Source organism: Protopterus annectens, chromosome 1.part2 (assembly GCF_019279795.1).
Source record: "Protopterus annectens isolate FY-2018-M chromosome 1.part2, PAN1.0, whole genome shotgun sequence".
NCBI lineage: Eukaryota > Metazoa > Chordata > Ceratodontiformes > Protopteridae > Protopterus > Protopterus annectens.
In genome coordinates, this window is record NC_056727.1 from 971,436,895 (window position 1) to 971,456,839 (window position 19,945).

The 19,945-nt window shown below is 39.0% G+C and overlaps 1 protein-coding gene across 1 annotated transcript in view; it reads left to right on the plus strand.

Moving 5' to 3' along the window:
- FNDC5 (fibronectin type III domain containing 5) overlaps positions 1-19,945 on the plus strand; it is a 1,974,149-nt gene that overhangs the window by 728,241 nt on the left and 1,225,963 nt on the right. Inside the window, exon 3 of the mRNA XM_044059931.1 lies at positions 8,845-9,043. Coding sequence (XP_043915866.1) covers positions 8,845-9,043 — 199 coding nt within the window. The remainder of the gene's footprint in view (positions 1-8,844; positions 9,044-19,945) is intronic.

The window sequence follows — 19,945 nt, forward strand, 5'->3', positions numbered from 1 at the left end:
GTAGGGGTGAGTTAGACTTTGGCTCTCTTTTTCTGGTAGAAATATGATGATTTAAAAAACAAACACCCAGTGTAGCAGCTTAAGATTCATTCATCAAACATTTGTAATAAGCTTTCCCCATATTAACCTATAACAGAATAAAATAACAATTGTTTCATTCGTTCCCACTATGGGGGTAACTTTCAACTACAGCAACCATTCTTGTAAAATATTTCTGCACACATTTCAATACTTGAAATGAATTATATGTGCAAAATGACCCACACTATTCTATAAATGGCTTCACTGTGGACTTATATAATGGTAGCAAAACCCTGGTATTATGACTTGAGAAACATCTTCTCATTACATCCATTAGGTGCTCACTAAAACTCAGGTCAGGGTCCACAGTAACAGTCAAATCCTTGCCCAACTCACAGCTGTTAGTATATGGGAGTCTAAGGTACAGGGATATCCATGATTATTTTTACCAAAATGCAAAATCCTACATTCCTTAACATTAAACTGCATAGATAGCCTTAGAAAGTGACCACTGAAGTAAAGAATCTAAATATCATTTCAAGAGTCCCAGGACATTAACACTATAAATAATACTACCCACCTTGGTAACATCAGCAAACTTGCATAATCAAATCTTATCAAGCACTGGAAGCCAGGTCATAAAAACAAAAAAAATAACAAATAACAGAAAATTGGCCTTGAAACAGACCCATGAGGAACTCCCATGCTTAAATGCCTAACTTCAGAGAGGCAAGCTTTGACCTTAACTGTGGATATCCTCTATATCAACCAGTTAGAAACCCTATCTAATGATGCAAACATTTGTATTAAGATCCTGCATCACATCTAACATGATATAGTGAGAAACAGAATCAAATGCCTTTACAAAGTCTAGTTAAGCAAAGTAAGATGGGATCCCCAGGTTTAAGGAGCTGATAATGTCAAGATAGAAACTTAGCAAATTAGTCAGACAAGATTGCTCAGTTTTAAAATGATTCAGGAAAACATCAAAATCAAGTCCAGATCCTTGAAGTAGGCAGCAGATGGAATGTTCAGAAATGATTATCGACTATACAGGTCAAATAATAGGCCTGTAATTATCTACTGAGGACCTGAATAGAGTTTTGGGAATAGGAACAACTATGGCTTCCTTCCAAATGTCTGAAATATAACCACGCTCTAAGGGCTGTTGAAACAAAAATGAAAGACAAAGAGCCAAATGATCTATAATACACTTCAGGAAGAAGCCATTCTGGTCACCTAGGACTTCTTTGCTTACAGAATTCAATGCTTTCCTAATATTACCATCTTAGATAGTTGGGCAGTCACCCAAAATGTCATTAACATTCCAAGCAGTAATTGACCCTGAACCTGATGGCCTACTGGAAAAAAATTCAGCAAAAACTTTTTCTACTTTTTTTAGGTCAGTGACAAAGAAGCCATTTTCCTATAGACACATAACATAGATTGTTTCTTTCCTAAAGTAATTAAAATGTTTAAAGAAAGCTTTGTTATTTTGCACAGAATTGTCATCCAACCTAAGTTTGCAAACTCTCCTAGCCCTCCTTGCCGTCTCTTTCAAGGCTTTAAGAGAAGATGCATACAGTAACTTCTCATGTTATTCAGGCTTAGAGCTGATTTGCTTTTTTCCATAGGTGTATCAGTGAATGCTTTTCCCTTGAGGCTTCTACAGTACACCATAATGGAACCTTTTTCCTAGCTCTTCTGCAGAGTAACTAAAAACATACGCCTATTAATCATATCATAAATAAAATTGTAAAAGATTGTCCATTTATGATTAATGCTTTTCTTTAACATAACGTCCTCCCATTGCCATGTAATAATCTCCTTGTTAATGGCAGTGTATTTAGCACTATAAAATCTCCTCATGACTCTAACAGCATAAGAGTTTTTAACAGCCAGGTATGATAACACAAAATAAATACACTGATGATGTGAAAAAACATGTGCAAGCTTAATGCCACATCTAACCAAATGGATTCTATCTCTGAGCCAAATCACGTCAAGCATATTACCATGCCCTTCAACTTCATTAATAATTTATAGATATTTAAAGAGAATAATTAATGTCTTCAGTTATATCATTTATGGCTGATGAATAACAGGCAGGTTATTCAACACTAGGAAGAACATTAATATCACCAGTTATCAAATTCTAACCATTAAGGAAGTATAACCTTAATAAACCTGGCATCTGAGGAAACCAATTGGTTAGATGGATGATAAAAAAAGTGGAATGTCCTATTTTCCTTTTTCATGTATAATTCTTACAACAATTTGCAGTTATTTCCTTTCAGTAAGGTGTCAGAAGGATATTCTTCAGATACATAAATAGAAACTCATCCACCTCTCCTGTTTATTTTATAATGATGATATCCATTGTAGCCAGGGATGGATAAGTGACTATTACGTTTCAGTTCCTTGTCATAGTAATCAACCTTGATGGACCCTCCTGACCACTCCCTTCTAATGAAGCTCATTATCAGTCCTGCCTGTTGCCCTATAAACCCATATCAGCAAGGGACAGGAAGGATGTCACAAAAATACAAGGTTATAATTAGCCTCCTGATTTATACAGATCAAAGTTTAAATCTCCCAGCTGAAATGCCCCAAATCAGTCTTGACAACATCATTGCTGTTTCCTCTGTGATTACTATGTCATACCTCACAGATTTTAACTAAGCATTCAACTGATTCCCTTATTATTTATGCATTAGCATTTTGACTGAGAAAGTCCAGCTGTACAGAAGGCCCCTTTTCAGTGGAGGCCTGGGGAGGTAGCTCCACACAAAATGCATGCATTAAATTTACAAAAGGTTACAGTAACAATGAGGAGTTTAAGTCTAATAAAAACAGTACAAACAACTGTCAGTTAAGGGTTAATGGTCAAAAGGCAGAACTTGCAATGTCATAATAATGATCCTAACCATTAAACCAAAAGGGAAAAGAAATAAAATAACTTGAATATTAAGAACAGCTAAGTCAAGCTATTGCAATACAGAAATGTGTTATCTATATTGTATATACAGTGGATATAAAAAGTACACACACCCCTGTTAAAATGCCAGGTTTTTGTGATATAAAAATGAGGCCACAATAAATAATTTCAAAACTTTTCCCAACTTTAATGTGACCTATAACCTGTACAATTCAATTGAAAAACAAATAAATCTGTTAGGGGAAAAAATATAAAAAATAAAAAACATAAAATAAGCTGGTTGCATAAGTGTGTACACCCTTAAACTAATACTTTGTTGAAGCTCCTTTTGATTTAATTACAGCATTCAGCCTTCTTGGGTACACACCTGCCATCAATTAAAGAGACTCTGATTAACCCCAAATAAAGATCAGCTGTCCTAGTACAATTTTCCTTACATTTACTCAGTTGCCTGTTACAGCAAAAGCCATGGTTCACAGAGAGCTTACAAAGCATTAAAGGGATCTCATTGTTGAAAGGTATCAGTCAGGAGAAGGGTACAAAAAAAAATTCCACAGCATTGGATATACCATGGAACACAGTGAAGACAGTCATCAAAAAGTGGAGAAATATGGGACAATAGTGACATTGCAAAGAACTGGATGCCCCTCCCAAATTGATAAAAAACAAGACAAAAACTGGTCAGGGAGGCTGCCAAGAGACCTACAGCAATACTGAAGGAGCTGCAGGAATTTCTGGCAAGTACTGGTTGTGTACTACATGTAATAACAATCTCCCATATTCTCCATATGTCTGGACTATGGGGTAGGGTTGCAAGACAGAAACCTTTTCTTACACAGAAGAACATCCAGACCTGGCTAAAATTTGCATAACAATACACCAAGACTCCCAAAAGCATGTGGGAAAATGTGTTATGGTCTGATGAGACCAAGGTTGAACTTTTTGGCCACAATTCCAAAAGGTACATTTGGCGCAAAAACAACACTTTGCATTACCAAAAGAACACCATCCCTATGGTGAAGCATGGTGGTAGCAGTATCATGCTTTGGGGTTGCTTTTCCTCAGCTGGAACTGGGGCTTTAGTGAAGGTGGAGGGAATTATGAACAGTTCCAAATACCAGTCACTTTTGCCCCAAAACCTTCAAGCATCTGCTAGAAAGCTGAAGATGAAGAGGAATTTCACCTTTCAACATGACAATGACCCCAAGCATACATCCAAATCAACAAAAGAATGGCTTCACCAGAAGAAAATTAAAGTATTGGAATGGCCCAGCCAGAGCCCAGACCTAAATCCAATAGAAAATCTGTGGGGTGACCTGAAGACAGCTGTGCACAAGAGATGCCCTCGCAATTTGACAGATTTGGAGCGCTTTTGCAAGGAAGAGTGGGCAAATATTGCCAAGTCAAGATGTGCCATGCTGATAGACTCCTACCCAAGAAGACTGAATGCTGTAGTTAAATCAAAAGGTGTTTCAACAAAGTATTAGTTTATGGTTGTGTGCATTTATGCAACCAGCTTATTGTACATTTTTTATTTTTTATATTTTTTCCCCTAACAGATTTGTTTGTTTTTCCAATTGAATTGTACAGGTTACAAGTCACATTAAAGGTGGGAAAAGTTTTGAAATGATTTATTGTGGTCTCATGTTTTATATCGCAAAAACCTGGTATTTTAACAGGGTCGTGTACACTTTTTATATCCACTGTATTACAGATATGGCTTATATTGTACATCTTAGTTCCTCTCAGGCAAGCTACAGTAACAGAGAAATGCTATTTCCCTGGGAATATACCCTTCAGACTTCTCAACACAGAATCACCAATTATCAAGATTTGTTAATGAGAGCTTGCATGTCCTTCTTAATGTTGAAGGACTGTGATCAATAGTAATGTTATCTTGCAGAGCTCCTCCGTTTCTTGTTATCCTGCTGGGAGATAACCAAATCATCTTACAGGGTCAGTATCATTCCGCAGACTTTTACTGGAACACGTCACATCATTAGAAATCAAGGTAGGTAGGTAAACCATGGCTTTGACCAAAAATCCTTATGCCACTCATGGCATTGCTAGGTGAGTCCGTGTCAGTGGAAGAAGCTGCATTACCAATGGTGACCTTATCACTGATAGCACCTGAACCCTGAGTGCACTAAACGTAGCTGCACAGAACGGGCAGCTAGTAAAATGTTTCCATCTAAATCAGCTAAGTGGTCACACTCAACCACAACAGCAGTACCAAAGCCACTGCAATTAATCAGCAAAGGCTTCAACATTTCCACCTATAAATTACAAACTTTGCAACCTTCTTACAGTTGGGTACACCCACCAAATTTTCATTGGTTTGGCAGCAGCCTTTGTTGAATCAACTTGTGTACCACTCTCAGAAGTAACTAAAGAAGCATGAAAAGTCTGAACATCCCTGCAAGTTAAAATAGAAACTGTGAGATAGAGGTTAACTGCTGCATTATCATTGTCGGCAAGTGTTTAGCAAGCAGCTGGTCATTCCTGCATTTTAACAGATATTCACAATTGACTGCCAGTCAGTGGTAATCCTGACATAGATATGGCAAGAAGAGCATAGGGTTAAGAAACCTCTATTAATGAGATCCCTGTGGCATAATTCATCCATTTGACCCATAATGAGATCAATTAGCAAAAGCAGATAATAAATGTATGAAGATACTCAGTTAAGGCTCATCCCCAAACATGCCTGGCACACAAAGATGACATATTTGTGTTGACTTGTGGAAGCATCTCCTCCTCTTATGTCCACTTGAGAGGAAGGGAAGAAATAGGAAAACAGAAATCCTGTTTGGTATCTACTTCTCTGAAGTACAGGCTAACACAGAAGGTCTTTGGCTAACAAAGTTCGCAGATGACTGCAAACTAGGAGCCATAATCAAAACTCCTGACAATGTGGACATCCTACAAAAGGGCCTCACTGAGACAGATGCCTGGTGTCAAAGCCATGGCCTCAAGCTGAATGCCAAAATGTGCATTGTCATCCCTTTTGGTAAAAACTCTGTACCCATGAACTACCACATAGGCGGTAGTGTACTTAACACCGAAAGTGTGATAAGAGACCTTGGGACACAGGTGGACAGTAGTCTCTCCTTTGATAATCACATCACCACAGTAGTCAGGAAATCCTTCTACCTGGCACACCTCATCACAAAAGGTTTCTCATCCAGGAAAAAAGAGGTCATTGTTCCCCTCTACTTATCACTCATTTGACCCATTATACAGTACAACGCCCTTTTGGTATGTACTTCACAAGACATCTACAACAACTGGAAAGGCCACAGAAACACCCCACAAAGAGGATTACCGGCCTCAAATAGATGCCTTATGCAGACCGTCTCAAAAAACTCCAGCTTTACTCTGTCACATATCGCCTACTCAGAGGCGATCTCTGCCTAACATACAAAGCTATGTCAAACCCAGAGCTGTTGGATATGCTCCATTTAAAGAAATCCCAATCCCTCCAAGCTACACGCTCTAAGGACCTAAACCTTGTCACCACAATAAACAAAACATGCTGGAGGGATAAATTCCTGTCCCAGAGACTTCCCATACTCTGGAACAAACTACCGAAAGCTCCTCATTAGTACTCTTCAAGAAAAATCTTGATGATTGGATGGGAGCTAGGAAATTCACCCCGGGGATCACTTCTGTGGCTCTGCTTGACAGGGGCACAGGAAAATAATTTTCTTGGGTGGCAAAAGCCAGGGTACCATTTGGCTAGGCTTATATAGGCCCTAGGGCCAATAGCCTAGTACCTACCTATGAACCTGTGAACCTAGGAAGCAGTTGCTAAGTAATTGGGGCAATGAGATTTCACATGTCTGGCATATGGACTGCCTACAACCTTGGCAGCTCTAAGCAACATAAACAGTAAAGAAAAATTAAGAAAAAATAAATGTCATCCCTAGTCCCAAAAAGGACTTGAGGGTAGACATAAATAAATATAAATAAAACAGCCTTCTTGACCGTTTGCTTAGGACAGCAGCAAACTAGCCCTTCCCGCAGTATAACTCATAGGCTTCTAACTTCATTAATTCCTACAAACGCATGCATATGCAGGGTTACTTACAGTTATGTAAAATCATTCCAAGTGATGCAAGGCTGAAGTTCCCATGGCTTTGTTGTGGCATACTAATCTTAACATATCGATATCATTTATTAGTTTTAAACAGTAATGATCCAGAAAGATACTCATGTCACATTTTAAAGGCAAATGTGGAGAAACCTTCAGTGCCAGACAATAAAGAAGCAAAGAGTTTTCCTTCTGCTTTGTTGTGGAATATTAGTCGTAGAATTTTGACGTTTTTATTATTTTTATTTTCTTTAGTTTTGGTAAGCAGTAGTGATCGCCTGAGGCATTTATTTCACAATTTAAATGGAAAACTAAAGACAGCTGCAGCTTAAGAAAATAAAGTAGCAAATAGTTTCAATATTCTGCTACTACTCAGTTAATTAGTTAATTTTAAAGAAGAAACACAAGTGTGAAACCAGTATGCTTAGCTTGTCACATAGATCAATGGTGCCAGGTGAGATGATATTTGTAGGAGAGGTTAATGTCATGACAAATGTACAGATGTGTCACAACGGATTAATTGTCACATTGAAGGGAAAGTTATATGCCATGATGGATGAGCTCCTACAATGAAGGGAAGTTACATGTCATGATAGTTGAGCTGCCATACTGAAAGGGAAGTTATGTTTCATGACACATTTGTGTTAACAGGAAAGTCATTATTTTGAATTGTTGCGAGAGCTGCTGGAAAAGAGAAAGGTAAATAACAAGGTACATTGCAGTGTGGCAGTGAGGCACGGATGGGCATATTTACTTTTTGATACACTTATTGTGGGAACAGGGTGTGAGGGAGTATGAAGGATAAAGGCAAAGCATCTGTGGAGTTTGAATACATCAGTTGGTCTGATGGGAAAGTAGTGAGAACAAGATGGTTAGTTAACCAAGTAAATTGTGAAATAGCCCATGCTTAAATCATTCAAATGAAAGCTGCTTAGGAGATTGAAGTAAGTTCTGAACATATGAATAAACTAGGGGTAAAACTGAGGTGGTAATGGCTAGTTACACCTCTGAACAGAGAATAGCAGAAATTAACTCAAAAGCAGTGGAGTAGTGCAAAATAGGGCATGGAAGTCAGAAATCCTGACCTATGGGTCAATACAGAAAAATCATATTAGACTGTATAACTGACAGACATTCTGTAGTATTTTGACAAATCAGGCAAATAAGCATTTTTATGACATCACATAGTGATGCTGCTATGCAGCCTGCTGACATCATATGTGCATTCATCCTAAAGTGAATACAGTGACCAGCAGCCCAAAGACATTTTTCACAGGTATGAGTAACACTTCACACTGCTCATTAACTGGCACCCAGTAATAGCCCTATGTGGGTGAGACTGGCACCCAGTTATAGCCCTATGTGGGTGAGGCATGACTCTACTGGTTGATGACAAGAGAATCCTTAAAACAAAATAGTGAGTCTCACACTACATCTGTCTGACCCAGGGGCAAAGTTAAAGGATTACAAGGATTTAACTTCTGCAGGTGCTGGAATGGGGCTTGATGGTGGAGGGTGAAGGAAGATAGCCACATTTATAGTACAGTATAACAGAAATTACCATTAAAAGATAACGCAAAATAAGGAGGGCATGGAATGTATTCCTGAGTTACAGAGGAAGGAATATGAGGTAATGTCACAAGAATTCCAAAAATGCTCTGTAAATGATTGCTGTACTAGGTTAGTAAATAGCATAACCATAAACTGGTCTCTACATCCCACAAGAAAACTAGAGTTCTCTAATCTAAATGTCAGTGTACCTTCAGCTGCTTTTTTTCTTGTATTGTCTTAGAAAAAGGATGTGAGGATGCTGCGTCTCATTCAGGAGCTGAACACAACCACCCAGTCCTGCATGCTGTGGGGACTCGAGGAGGACACAGAGTACATTGTGTATGTCCAGGCAATCAGTCCCAATGAGACCAGCCCAGCCAGTGATGTCATCCATTTCCGAACCCCAAAGGAAGCTGAAAAGCTGGCTTCAAAGAGCACTGGTAAGGGTTTTATTACTTTTTGCTCGTAAGGGTTTGTATTACTGTTGTTCATAAGGGTTTTTATTACTTTTGTCCATGTGTGGCATGTTGTTTTCCTCCTTTTTCCTGAGAGGAAGGATCCTTATATGGAAAGAAACAGTAAACAATTTCAGATACTCAGTAATACAAAAAGTAGCATATGAAATTAAATTCTTATGACTTACATCAGCAAAAGCTAATAAGTGTGAACTGTGTGGTAGCAATTCTTTTTAAGTCCTGCTGAAGGTTGAGGTGAGTGGTGCAACTGTCAACATGGTTATGCTTATGTTTAGCATTTTATTTAGGAGTCCTCTCAAAAAATAATATAATCTGCTTCCCAAGACTGGATTGCAATTATGTACTAGATATCCATGCTTCAGTTTTGGTTTAGCTGATATTTTAGGGTTCTTCTGTATGAAATGTATAATTCCTAAATGAGTTTGCTCTGATTTGTTGATTTGTGCATCTGTTCTGATTATGAGTTACAGGCTAACTTAAAAGTCTAAAACACTGTTCTGCATGTGAACCAAAGCCTTTTTTGTAGCAGTGCATTAAAAACAGAATAAATGCACACTGGAATGCAGAAAACAGTTTTCTGATTTGCTGGAATACAAAATACAAACTTGCCATAAAAACAACACTTTTAAAGCAAATAAACATGACCTCCCAAAGGTAAGGTGGTAATTTTCTCCCCAGGTCCCTCAACATAAAATCTGCATTAATACTGAGGAGGCAGCATTAAGTTAAAGGACAGTTAATTCAGACTCATTAGTGTTTCCGCCAAGTTGCTAGCTCTAAGCAGTCACTGCAACTGAACTTTTGCCTGTGTTTTTCAGTCAGTGAATACAGAATGAACCTCTTGTTTATTCAGGAAGCTAGCTGTTCATATGGGGAAGTTACATCTGTTGCTTTCCTCAGCAGCATTGCAAGGCCAGGGTTAAGAATACATCCTGATCTAGCTGCAGCATGGCCTTCTGTGTACCAAAATGCCATTTTTTTACTTCCTTCAGTAGCCTGAAGAGCTAGCTGAGGAGGCCTGTCATGATTTGTGCTACCGTAAGCAAAAGTCTTTTTTGCTGTTCTTTCAAAGAGCTGAGGGGACTAGGGGGTGAGCATGGAGTAGCTGCTGTTGAAGCCGATGCACCAATCTTCTTTCTACAGTAAATTCATTTTTTTTCTCTTTATTTGAAGAACTGCAGCATTCTGTGTTACATCAGGAACCAGCAGTGGGCTGGGGGCAGGATGAGCCAGCTATGGCTACTGTGTGGATCAGGCTTAACTTATGCAGGAAAGACAGTTTCAGTAAATACCAACGGATTCCATTATACCTAGAATGCAAAATCTAGTCTCAACATAAGAATTCTCAGGAAATCTTAGTTTTCAAATATTTAACTAATCAAAGTTGCTTCATTCCAAAACAGTGAAAAACAGGAATATATTTAGAATTTGCAGATTTCAGTTACATTAGATGTCAATTATTTTTACTACTATATGAAACTATACTTCATTTTGTCCATTACTTACTTCTGCATATGACAAAGAAAACAAAAAACTGCTAAAATTAAAACACATTTTGTTTATGAATCTTAAAGGCTGTAAAATTTGTTAACATCAAGTTTAAGTGTTCTCAATATTTTTTCAACTATATTGAACAGATACATTTTATGAGATATATTTAACAGAAGATGTGAACTGCTCTCATTACAACACTTGTCTTGTGAGCTTATGACCATCAATCTTCAGTTCCTCACTCATTCACTTTATTCTACGTTAAAATCATCTTTAGTCCAATGTGTTGGATAATCCTCTAAGGGTCTTCTAAGTTATATAGGGAAAAGGGAAACCTTAAGCCCATGAGTGAATGAACAAATAAATCAGGAATAAAGAATACAAGGACATGAGTGGACCTGAAGAACCACTTTGCCTTGGCTACTTCTGACAATACTGAAACTTTCTGCTTTAGGTGCAGAATCTATGCAGGTTATGAGTTCTAACACTGTACGTTGTAAGTTCTAGTACACTACGTTAATAACTGACCCACTGGACTCTGTATTCATTTGGTTGCATTGACATCTTTACTCAACAACAGACATAGTAATGTTTGTGCAAACAGTAATCTCTCCATTTCAGTTACAGTTGATGCTTTATCATGCATTCCCAAAGCAAAGTCCATGAAAACCTAATAGATTCTAGACCAATGTCTCCTGAATGATACATATTACCTTTGTCTCTAAGAGATAGCCAGTCACATATTTTTTCAGTATAAAAAATCATATCACAAAAACATCTCAACAGATAATTAAGTAAATCTGAAATGTGAGCCCTCTGTAAAAGTCATATTTCACTTACTAGCTCACATTATTTTATCGGTTCATCTTTCTATTTCTTTTTAAGTTCTGTGACTTCATCTGACCCACAAAAACATACCTCCATGTATCAGCCTTTCAAAAGTTATTCAAGAATTTGAGTCTTAGTACAAGAGTTCTCGAGGGGCATCCAAATGTATACAGAACTCTTGAGCAAGGGGAACCCCTAAACCCTCAGAACTACTATTAGTTATATTATATAAGCTCACTAATATTGTAAAACATGCATGGTGATTGCAGAAATTAATCACATCAATGTGCCTAGCAGCTACTGAGACGAGAGCAGCTGAACCTGCTGTTTTTCTGTCACCGGTGCTGTTGCTGTCTGAATGTAAAACTATGAAATAAACACTGGAAGCAGGGTCAGATACTTAAAATGTCTCTGCCCAAAGTAGTAGATACTAAAAAAATTAACTCTTAGGTAAAGCTATACCTACTTTAAGAAATAATGGTAACAGCATTTTCAGTGTTCTTTTTAACTGGATTGACCTTTTAGCTATTTTAAAAGCAAAACTCAGACCACGTCACAAGGATAAAGGCTGTATGTTTGGCTAGGTTTGAGAAATGTCAGTCAACTGATATGTACTTTGCAGAAATATTTAAAAGAATCCTTCACAGACAAAGTGAGAGAATGCAAACTTCACACAAACCTAAACAATGTCATACAAAACATGCACCCTGGATGTATTAGGCAGCAACACTAAACATTACAAATCTGTGCCACCCAGAAATGTGCTATTTTCATTCTAATGCCACATAAATCTTGAAATGAACAGGATTAGATGTAGATTGTTCTTTCTCACTAAATCATAGTACATTACCATGACCAGCCATGTCATTTCAGTATTAAGCCTAAGCACAAAGTTTTGTCAGCATTCAAGAACTTCTTTGCTCTTTTAGAGTGCCTCTTTAAAAACCAAAAAGATAAGTTGCAATTCCTCGTTTCACAATATCCCACCTCTAATCCGTGCAGTATATGTATTCCATGTATTCTTAAACTCATTAATAGTTTTGATTCCTCAGTTTCTTCATGATGTTCATCCCATGCATCTGCAACATTTCTGTTAAAACTACTTTCTCTCATCACAGCAAAGCCACTCTGCTCTGTCTTTAAATTGTTCTTTTTTTGTTCTTGCATAAATCCTTCACAGGACCGTACTGTCCTCTTGCATGTTAGTTCTGTAAAGAAACTTGAATGATTCTAACATGTAATATAAAGTATTTAATATTTTCCAAAACTCATTTTAAATAAATACAGATTTTAAGAAATGCAGTTCAGGTTTTACTTCTCCATATTTCTAATTTTTGAGAAAAACTATTGGGTTTGCTCAAACATATTAAAAAATCAGAAATGTCTTGCTGTACACTTTGGGATGGTTAGTTTTGGAAAATATGCAGTTTCAGTGAAAGTTATCAACTATTATATTTTTTTAGGTTTAACATTTTCCATATTTTTGAATAAGAAGTTAAATATATTAAATACAAATTGGAGTGCTACAAAACCATAGCATAATGGCAGTATTTTCTGACATTTTTTCATGAAAGTTTTACTTGCTTGCTTTAGTAATATATTTGGATACCATTACATTCTCCCTTCTACCTGTAGAGTAGTGTAGCAGGTTCATAAAGACATATTTACTTTTACCTGACCAATTTCAATTGCTTATTTTATTTTAGCATGTTATAGAATCATTGTAATTCTGATTTATTTGTGTTTTAATGAATTTACTTAATGTTGCCTTCTAGTGTTTTTTATATCCATGATTAGCTTTTACTCTAACAACTCTAGATAATAAACCTGACTTTTGCTAGTGGAATAGTATGACAGTTGGGGGCATTTTTATTACATTCTGTAAACATTCCATAAGTGTATATATATATATATATATATATATATATATATATATATATATATATATATATACAGACATTCATATTAAATAACTTCTTTGCTCTCATGGTGTGTTTCTTTAAAACCTAGAAAATAAGCTGTAATTCCTTTTCTTACAATATTCCAGTGCTATTCAGTACTAGAGGTGTTGTATATGTATTCCATGCATTCTTGAATTCATTAATGGTTTTGGATTCCTCAGTTTCTTCAATATATATATATATATATATATATATATATATATATATATATATATATATATATATATATATACACACACACACACACACACACATATAAATCTATATTGACTCCTCAAAAACAAAAAAAATAAGTCAAAGTATTCAAACAAATGTGTTCAAAATTCAAGCATTTGAACACAATAAAAAAACATTGAAAAACAAAACCTATTGTTTTTGAAGGGGTGAAAGCACCCTGTACCCCACTGCACCCTTGAAACTTATATATACCAAATCCAAGATCACATAATAGTGGGAAAAGGGCAAATACACAGTCATACATGTGAAGGTTTTTTATATTTGACCACTTTTGCCCATGTTCTTACTGTTCGAACAAGTGAATGCTCGAACAACTGCGTAACACCCATATATACGTGAATGATCATATGACACTTGGTTGAATGATATTGTATCCCAAATGACTGCATTCAAACAGATGAAAGACCATTTTATTGAAAGACTTTTATCTGAATTCCAAATAACAGTATCAATTACCCAAGTGAAATGTTTACTATTTATTTTTTTTTTTGCAGGGAAACACGTCCCCCTGCACCCCATCATCCTCTTACTTAATATATTAATTCCACAAATACAACATATGCACTTAAGAACACTTCACCAGCTAAATTTACAATTAAATAAATCACACAAGTAAAGCATCTTAAACAATACTTAATCAGCAGGTCTTCACCTAGCAGACACAGGGTACACAGCTTGATTCTAACCTCAAATTATTGCCTAGGTTTAAAATGGTCCTTCAGGACACTTTGTCTAGTATTCACCTATAAACCTATGAGACAAGGAAAATGAAACACATGCCTTCCAGTTTATAAGAGAAGAAAATTATCTTTTTTAACAACTTTATTGAATTATCATAAGCAAACATACATTTATACAAAAGAAAACAAACCATATTAGCATATTCTCATTTGCAGACATTATACATCCCATATATTCTTTTGTGTATTTATCATCAATTCATCATCATCTTCTTTCGGCTGTTCCCGTTAGAGGTCGCCACAGCGGATCATCTGTTTCCATTTCTTCTTGTCCTCTGCATCATGCTCTTTCACACCAACTGCCTACATGTCCTCTCTCACCACATCCATAAACCTTATCTTAGGCCATCCTCTTTTCCTCTTATCTGGCAGCTCCATCCTTAGCATCCTTTTCCCAATATACCCAGCATCCCTCTTCAGCACATGTCTAAACCAACGCAATCTCGCCTCTCTTGCTTTGTCTCCAAACTGTCCAACCTGAGCTGCCCCTCTAATATACTGATTCCTAATCCTGTCAATCCTAGTCACACCCAGTGCAAATCTTAACATCTTTTGCTCTGCCACATCCAGTTCTGACTCCTGCCTTTTTGTCAATGCCACCGTCTCCAACCCATATAACATAGCGGGTCTCACTACCCTCTTGTAGACCTTCCCTTTCACTCTTACTAGTACTCGTCCTTCACAAATCACTCCTGACACTCTTCTCCACCCATTCCACCCTGCTTATACTTTCTTCTTCACCTCTCTTCCACACTCACCATTACTCTGAACTGTTAATCCCAAGTACTTAAACTCATCCACCTTTACCAACGCTACTCCCTGCATCCTCACCATTCCTCCATCCTCCCTCTCATTTACACACATATATTCTGTTTTAGCCCTGCTGACCTTCATTCCTCTCCTCTCTAAAGCATATCTCCACCTCTCCAGGGTCTCCTCAACCTGGTCCCTACTCTCACTACATATCACAATGTCATCTGCAAACATCATAGTTCACGGGGCCTCCTGTCTGATCTCATCTGTCAACCTGTCCATCACCACTGCAAATAAGAAAGGGCTCAGTGCTGATCCATGATGTAATCCCACCTCCACCTTAAACGCATCTGTCACTCCCACTGCAGACTTCACCACTGTCACACTACCCTCGTACATATCCTGTACCACACTTACATACTTCTCTGCCACTCCCGACTTCCTCATACAATACCACAACTCCTCTCTAGGCACCCTGTCATATCCTTTCTCTAAGTCCACAAAGACACAATGCAACTCCTTCTGACCTTCTCTGCATTTCTCCAACAACACTGTCAGAGCAAACATTGGATCTGTAGTGCTCTTTCCTGGCATGAAACCATACTGCTGATCACTAATCATCACCTCCCTTCTTAATCTAGCTTCCACTACTCTTTTCCATAACTTCAAGCTGTGACTGATCAGTTGTATCCCTCTGTAGTTACTGCAGCTCTGCACATCACCCTTATTCTTAAAGATAGGTACCAAAACACTTTTTCTCCACTCCTCAGGCATCCTTTGACGTTCCAAAATTTCATTAAACAATCTGGTTAAAAATTCCACTGCCATATCTCCTAAGCACCTCCATGCTTCCACTGGGATGTCATCTGGGCCAACAGCCTTTCCATTCTTCATCCTCTTCATAGCTGTCCTTACTTCCTGCTTGCTAATCTGTTTCACTTACTGATTCACTATCCCCACATCATCCAACCTTCTCTCTCTCTCATTCTCTTCATTCATCAGCCCTTCAAAGTACTCTTTCCATCTACTCAACACACTCTCCTCGCTTGTGAGTACGTTTCCCTCACTATCCTTTATCACCCTTACCTGCTGCACATCTTTCCCAGCTCTGTCCCTCTGTCTAGCCAATTGGTACTGGTCCTTTTCTCCCTCTTTTATGTTAAATCTCTCATACAACTCTCCATATGCCTTATCCTTAGCCTTTGCCACCTCTCTCTTTGCCATGCGCCTCATCTCCTTATACTCATGTCTACTTTCTTCATCTCTTTGACAATCCCACTTCTTCTTCACCAGCCTCTTCCTCTGTATACTCTTCTGTACTTCCTCATTCCACCACCAGGTCTCCTTGTCCTCCTTCCTCTGTCCAGATGTCACACCAAGCACCTTTCTAGCCATCTCCCTTACTAGCTCTGCTGTAGTTACCCAGATATTCAGTAACTCTTCACTGCCTCCCAGTGCCTGTCTTAACTCTTCCCTGAACTCCACCTCACAATCACCCTTTTTTAACTTCCACCATTTAATCCTTGGCACTGCTTTCACACTCCTCCTCCTCTTCTTGATCACCAACGTCATCCTACAGAATACCATTCTATGCTGCTTAACTACACTTTCCCCTGTCACCACTTTACAGTCTCCAATCTCCTTCAAACTGGCCCTCCTACATAGGATATAATCCACCTGTGTGCATCTTCCTCCACTCTTGTACATCACCCTATGCTCCTCCCTCTTCTTAAAATACGTATTCACCACAGCCATGTCCATCCTTTTTGCAAAATCCACAATCATCTGACCTTCTGCATTCCTCTCCTTAACACCATACCTACCCATCACTTCCTCATCCCCTCTGTTCACTTCACCAACATGCCCATTGAAGTCCGCTCCAATCACTAATCTCTCACCCCTGGGTACACTCACCACCACTTCATCCAATTCACTCCAAAATTTTTCTTTCTCATCCATCACACGCCCAACTTGTGGAGCATATGCACTAACAACATTCATCATTACACCATCAATTTCAAGCTTCATAAACATCACTCTATCAGACACTCTCTTCACCTCCAAAACACTCTTGGCATACTGTTCCTTTAGGATAACCCCTACCCCATTTCTCCTGCCATCCACACCATGATAGAACAATTTGAACCCACCTCCTATATACCTGGCCTTACTTCCCTTCCATCTGGTCTCTTGCACGCACAATATATCGGCCTTCCTTCTCTCCATCATTTCAGCTAGCTCTCTCCCTATACCAGTCATACTGCCAACATTCAAAGCTCCTACCCTTACTACTACACTCCTAACCTTCCTCCTCTCTTCTTGCCTTCGGGCATGCCTTCCCCCCTCCTCTTCTCCTTCGGCCAACAGTAGCCCAATTTCCACCAGTACCCTGTTGGCTAACAGTACTGGTGGTGGTCACTGTTAACCTGGGCCTTGACCGATCCGGTATGGAAATATGAAATGTTCTCCACATAAGTCATTTGGCAGAGGTTTTATGCCAGATGCCGGATTCAGTATTACAGAAATTAATCAATTCTTGCATTCCCTTAAACCTCACTCCTACTACAATGCATTATACTGCAAGTCTTGTTGCTACAGTTTCTATTTTTTTTCTATATAGGTTCATAGGTTCATAGGTAGGTACTAGGCTATCTCCCCAAGGGCATTTATAAGCCTAGCCAGAATGTGTTGGCTTTCACCTCCCTTTTGAATTAGTTTCCTGGGCCTCTGTCTAGCAGGGCCATTGAAGTGATCCCAGGGGTAAATTTACGATTTCCCATCCACTTGTCAAGATTTCTCTTGAAGAGAGTCAGTGAGGGGCTTTGCCTAACATAAACTGGGATTCTATTCCAGAGCGAGGGAAGTCTCTGGGACAGGAATCTATCCCTCCAGCATGTCCTGCTTATTGTTGTGCTGAGGCTTAATTCACTGGAGCACGTGGCTCTAAGAGATTTGGTTTTCTTGAGGTGAAGCATGTCCATTAATTCCGGGTTGGACATGGCCTTATACGTCAGGCAGAGATCACCTCTGAGCAGGCGGTAAGCAACCGAGTAGAGCTGGAGTTTCTTTAGTCAAGCTGCATAGGGCATCTGTTTGAGGCCCATGATCCTCTTGGTGAGGTACTTCTGTGGTTTTTCCAGCTGTTGCAGGTGTCGAGTAAGATACATTCCAAATGGGGCATTGTACTCTATTATGGGCCGAATGAATGATGAGTAGAGGAGCACAATGACCTCTCTTGATCTAGATGTGAACCGTTTCATGATTAGGTGGGCTACATAGAAGGAATTTCTAACCACTTTGGTAATGTGATTATCAAAGGACAGGTTGCTATCTACCTGAGTCCCCAGGTCCCTAATTACATCTTCCATACTTAGTGGATTACCACCTATGTGATAATTCGTGGGCACTTTGTTTTTCCCAAAGGGGATGACTATGCATTTTTTGGCATTTAGCTTGAGGCCATGGTTCTGACACAAAGTATCTGTCTCTGTGAGACCCTTCTGGAGGATGGCTGTGTCAGCTGGAGAGTTGATTATGGCCCCCAGTTTGCAGTCATCTGTGAACTTGGTCAGCCATAATCCTCCCGTGCTTGCTTGTACCTCAGAGAAGTGTATACCAAACAGGAGGGGTCCCAGGATCGAGCCCTGTGGAACACCACTTGTAACCGGTTTAGAGTCGGGCATGGCACCTGCAACACTGACCATGTGTGTTCTATCCGTGAGCCAGTTTGCAACACATCTCATGACATAGGGGTTAATGTTCAAGCTGGTGAGCCTATCTATGATGCCAGAGTGGGGAATGGTGTCGAAGGCCTTAGCGAGGTCCAGGTAGGCTGTGTGGACTACCTTTCCCTCATCTATGGCCTTTGTAACTGTCAAAGAAGTCAACTAGGTTTAGGAGGCAGCATCTGCCTTTAACAAAGCCGAATTGGGTAGGGTCCAGTGTCTGGAGGTTCCCAATGTCTCTGTTTATGAGTTGCATGATGATTCGCTCCATTGCTTTGCAGACCAGGCTAGTCAGGCTTATAGGGCAATAGTTCCCAGGTTCTGTTGTGGCACCACCTTTGTGGAGCGGGATGACTGTTGCTGTATGCCATTCTTTGGGTACATAGCCTGTGGTAAAGCTGAGTTTGAACAGTGAATTTAGGTGAGGGTTTAGTTCATTTTGGAGGTTGTGTAAGACGCAGCCTGGGATACCATCCGGTCCCATTGATGCTGTGTTTTTAGCTTTGGAGAGTGCTGATTTTACCTGCGCATCTGTGGTATCTGGTGCTCTGCATTCTTCTGGGATGGACACGGGCCCTTTTGAGGGTGGGGGGGGGGTGAAGTTTGTACTGAACCTGTCTGCCAGGATGTTGGCAATGTCAGTTGATTCAGTACATTTTTTGCCATTTTGCACTAGCTCAGAGCATATCTGATAGCTGCCACCTAGACTCTTGACATAGCTAAAGAAGGCTTTGTGATTATCTTTAGAGTCTTTGGCAATTTTTCTTTCAAAATTGGCCTTAGATGATTTTATGAGGACTCATAGTTTCTTGCTAATATTGATCAGTGATGCCTTTCCTTTTTGGGATTTTGCTCTATCATGCAATAGTTTCCTCCTTCTGTTGTATAGCTTATTTATGGCTGGGGACTACCAGACTGGTTTCCTCTTTTTGGAGGAGTGAGTCTTGGTTTTACTTGGGATGGCTCGATCCATGCATTCCTGTAGATGCTCATAGACTGCATTTGTAAAGGATTCTGCGGTTTGGGCAGCATTATCCTTTAGCAAGGGGGCTTTGAAACTTTCCACCTCGGTCTTGAAAAGTGTGAAGTTGGCTTTTGAAAAGTTTTTCATAGTGGTTTCCTTGACTGGGG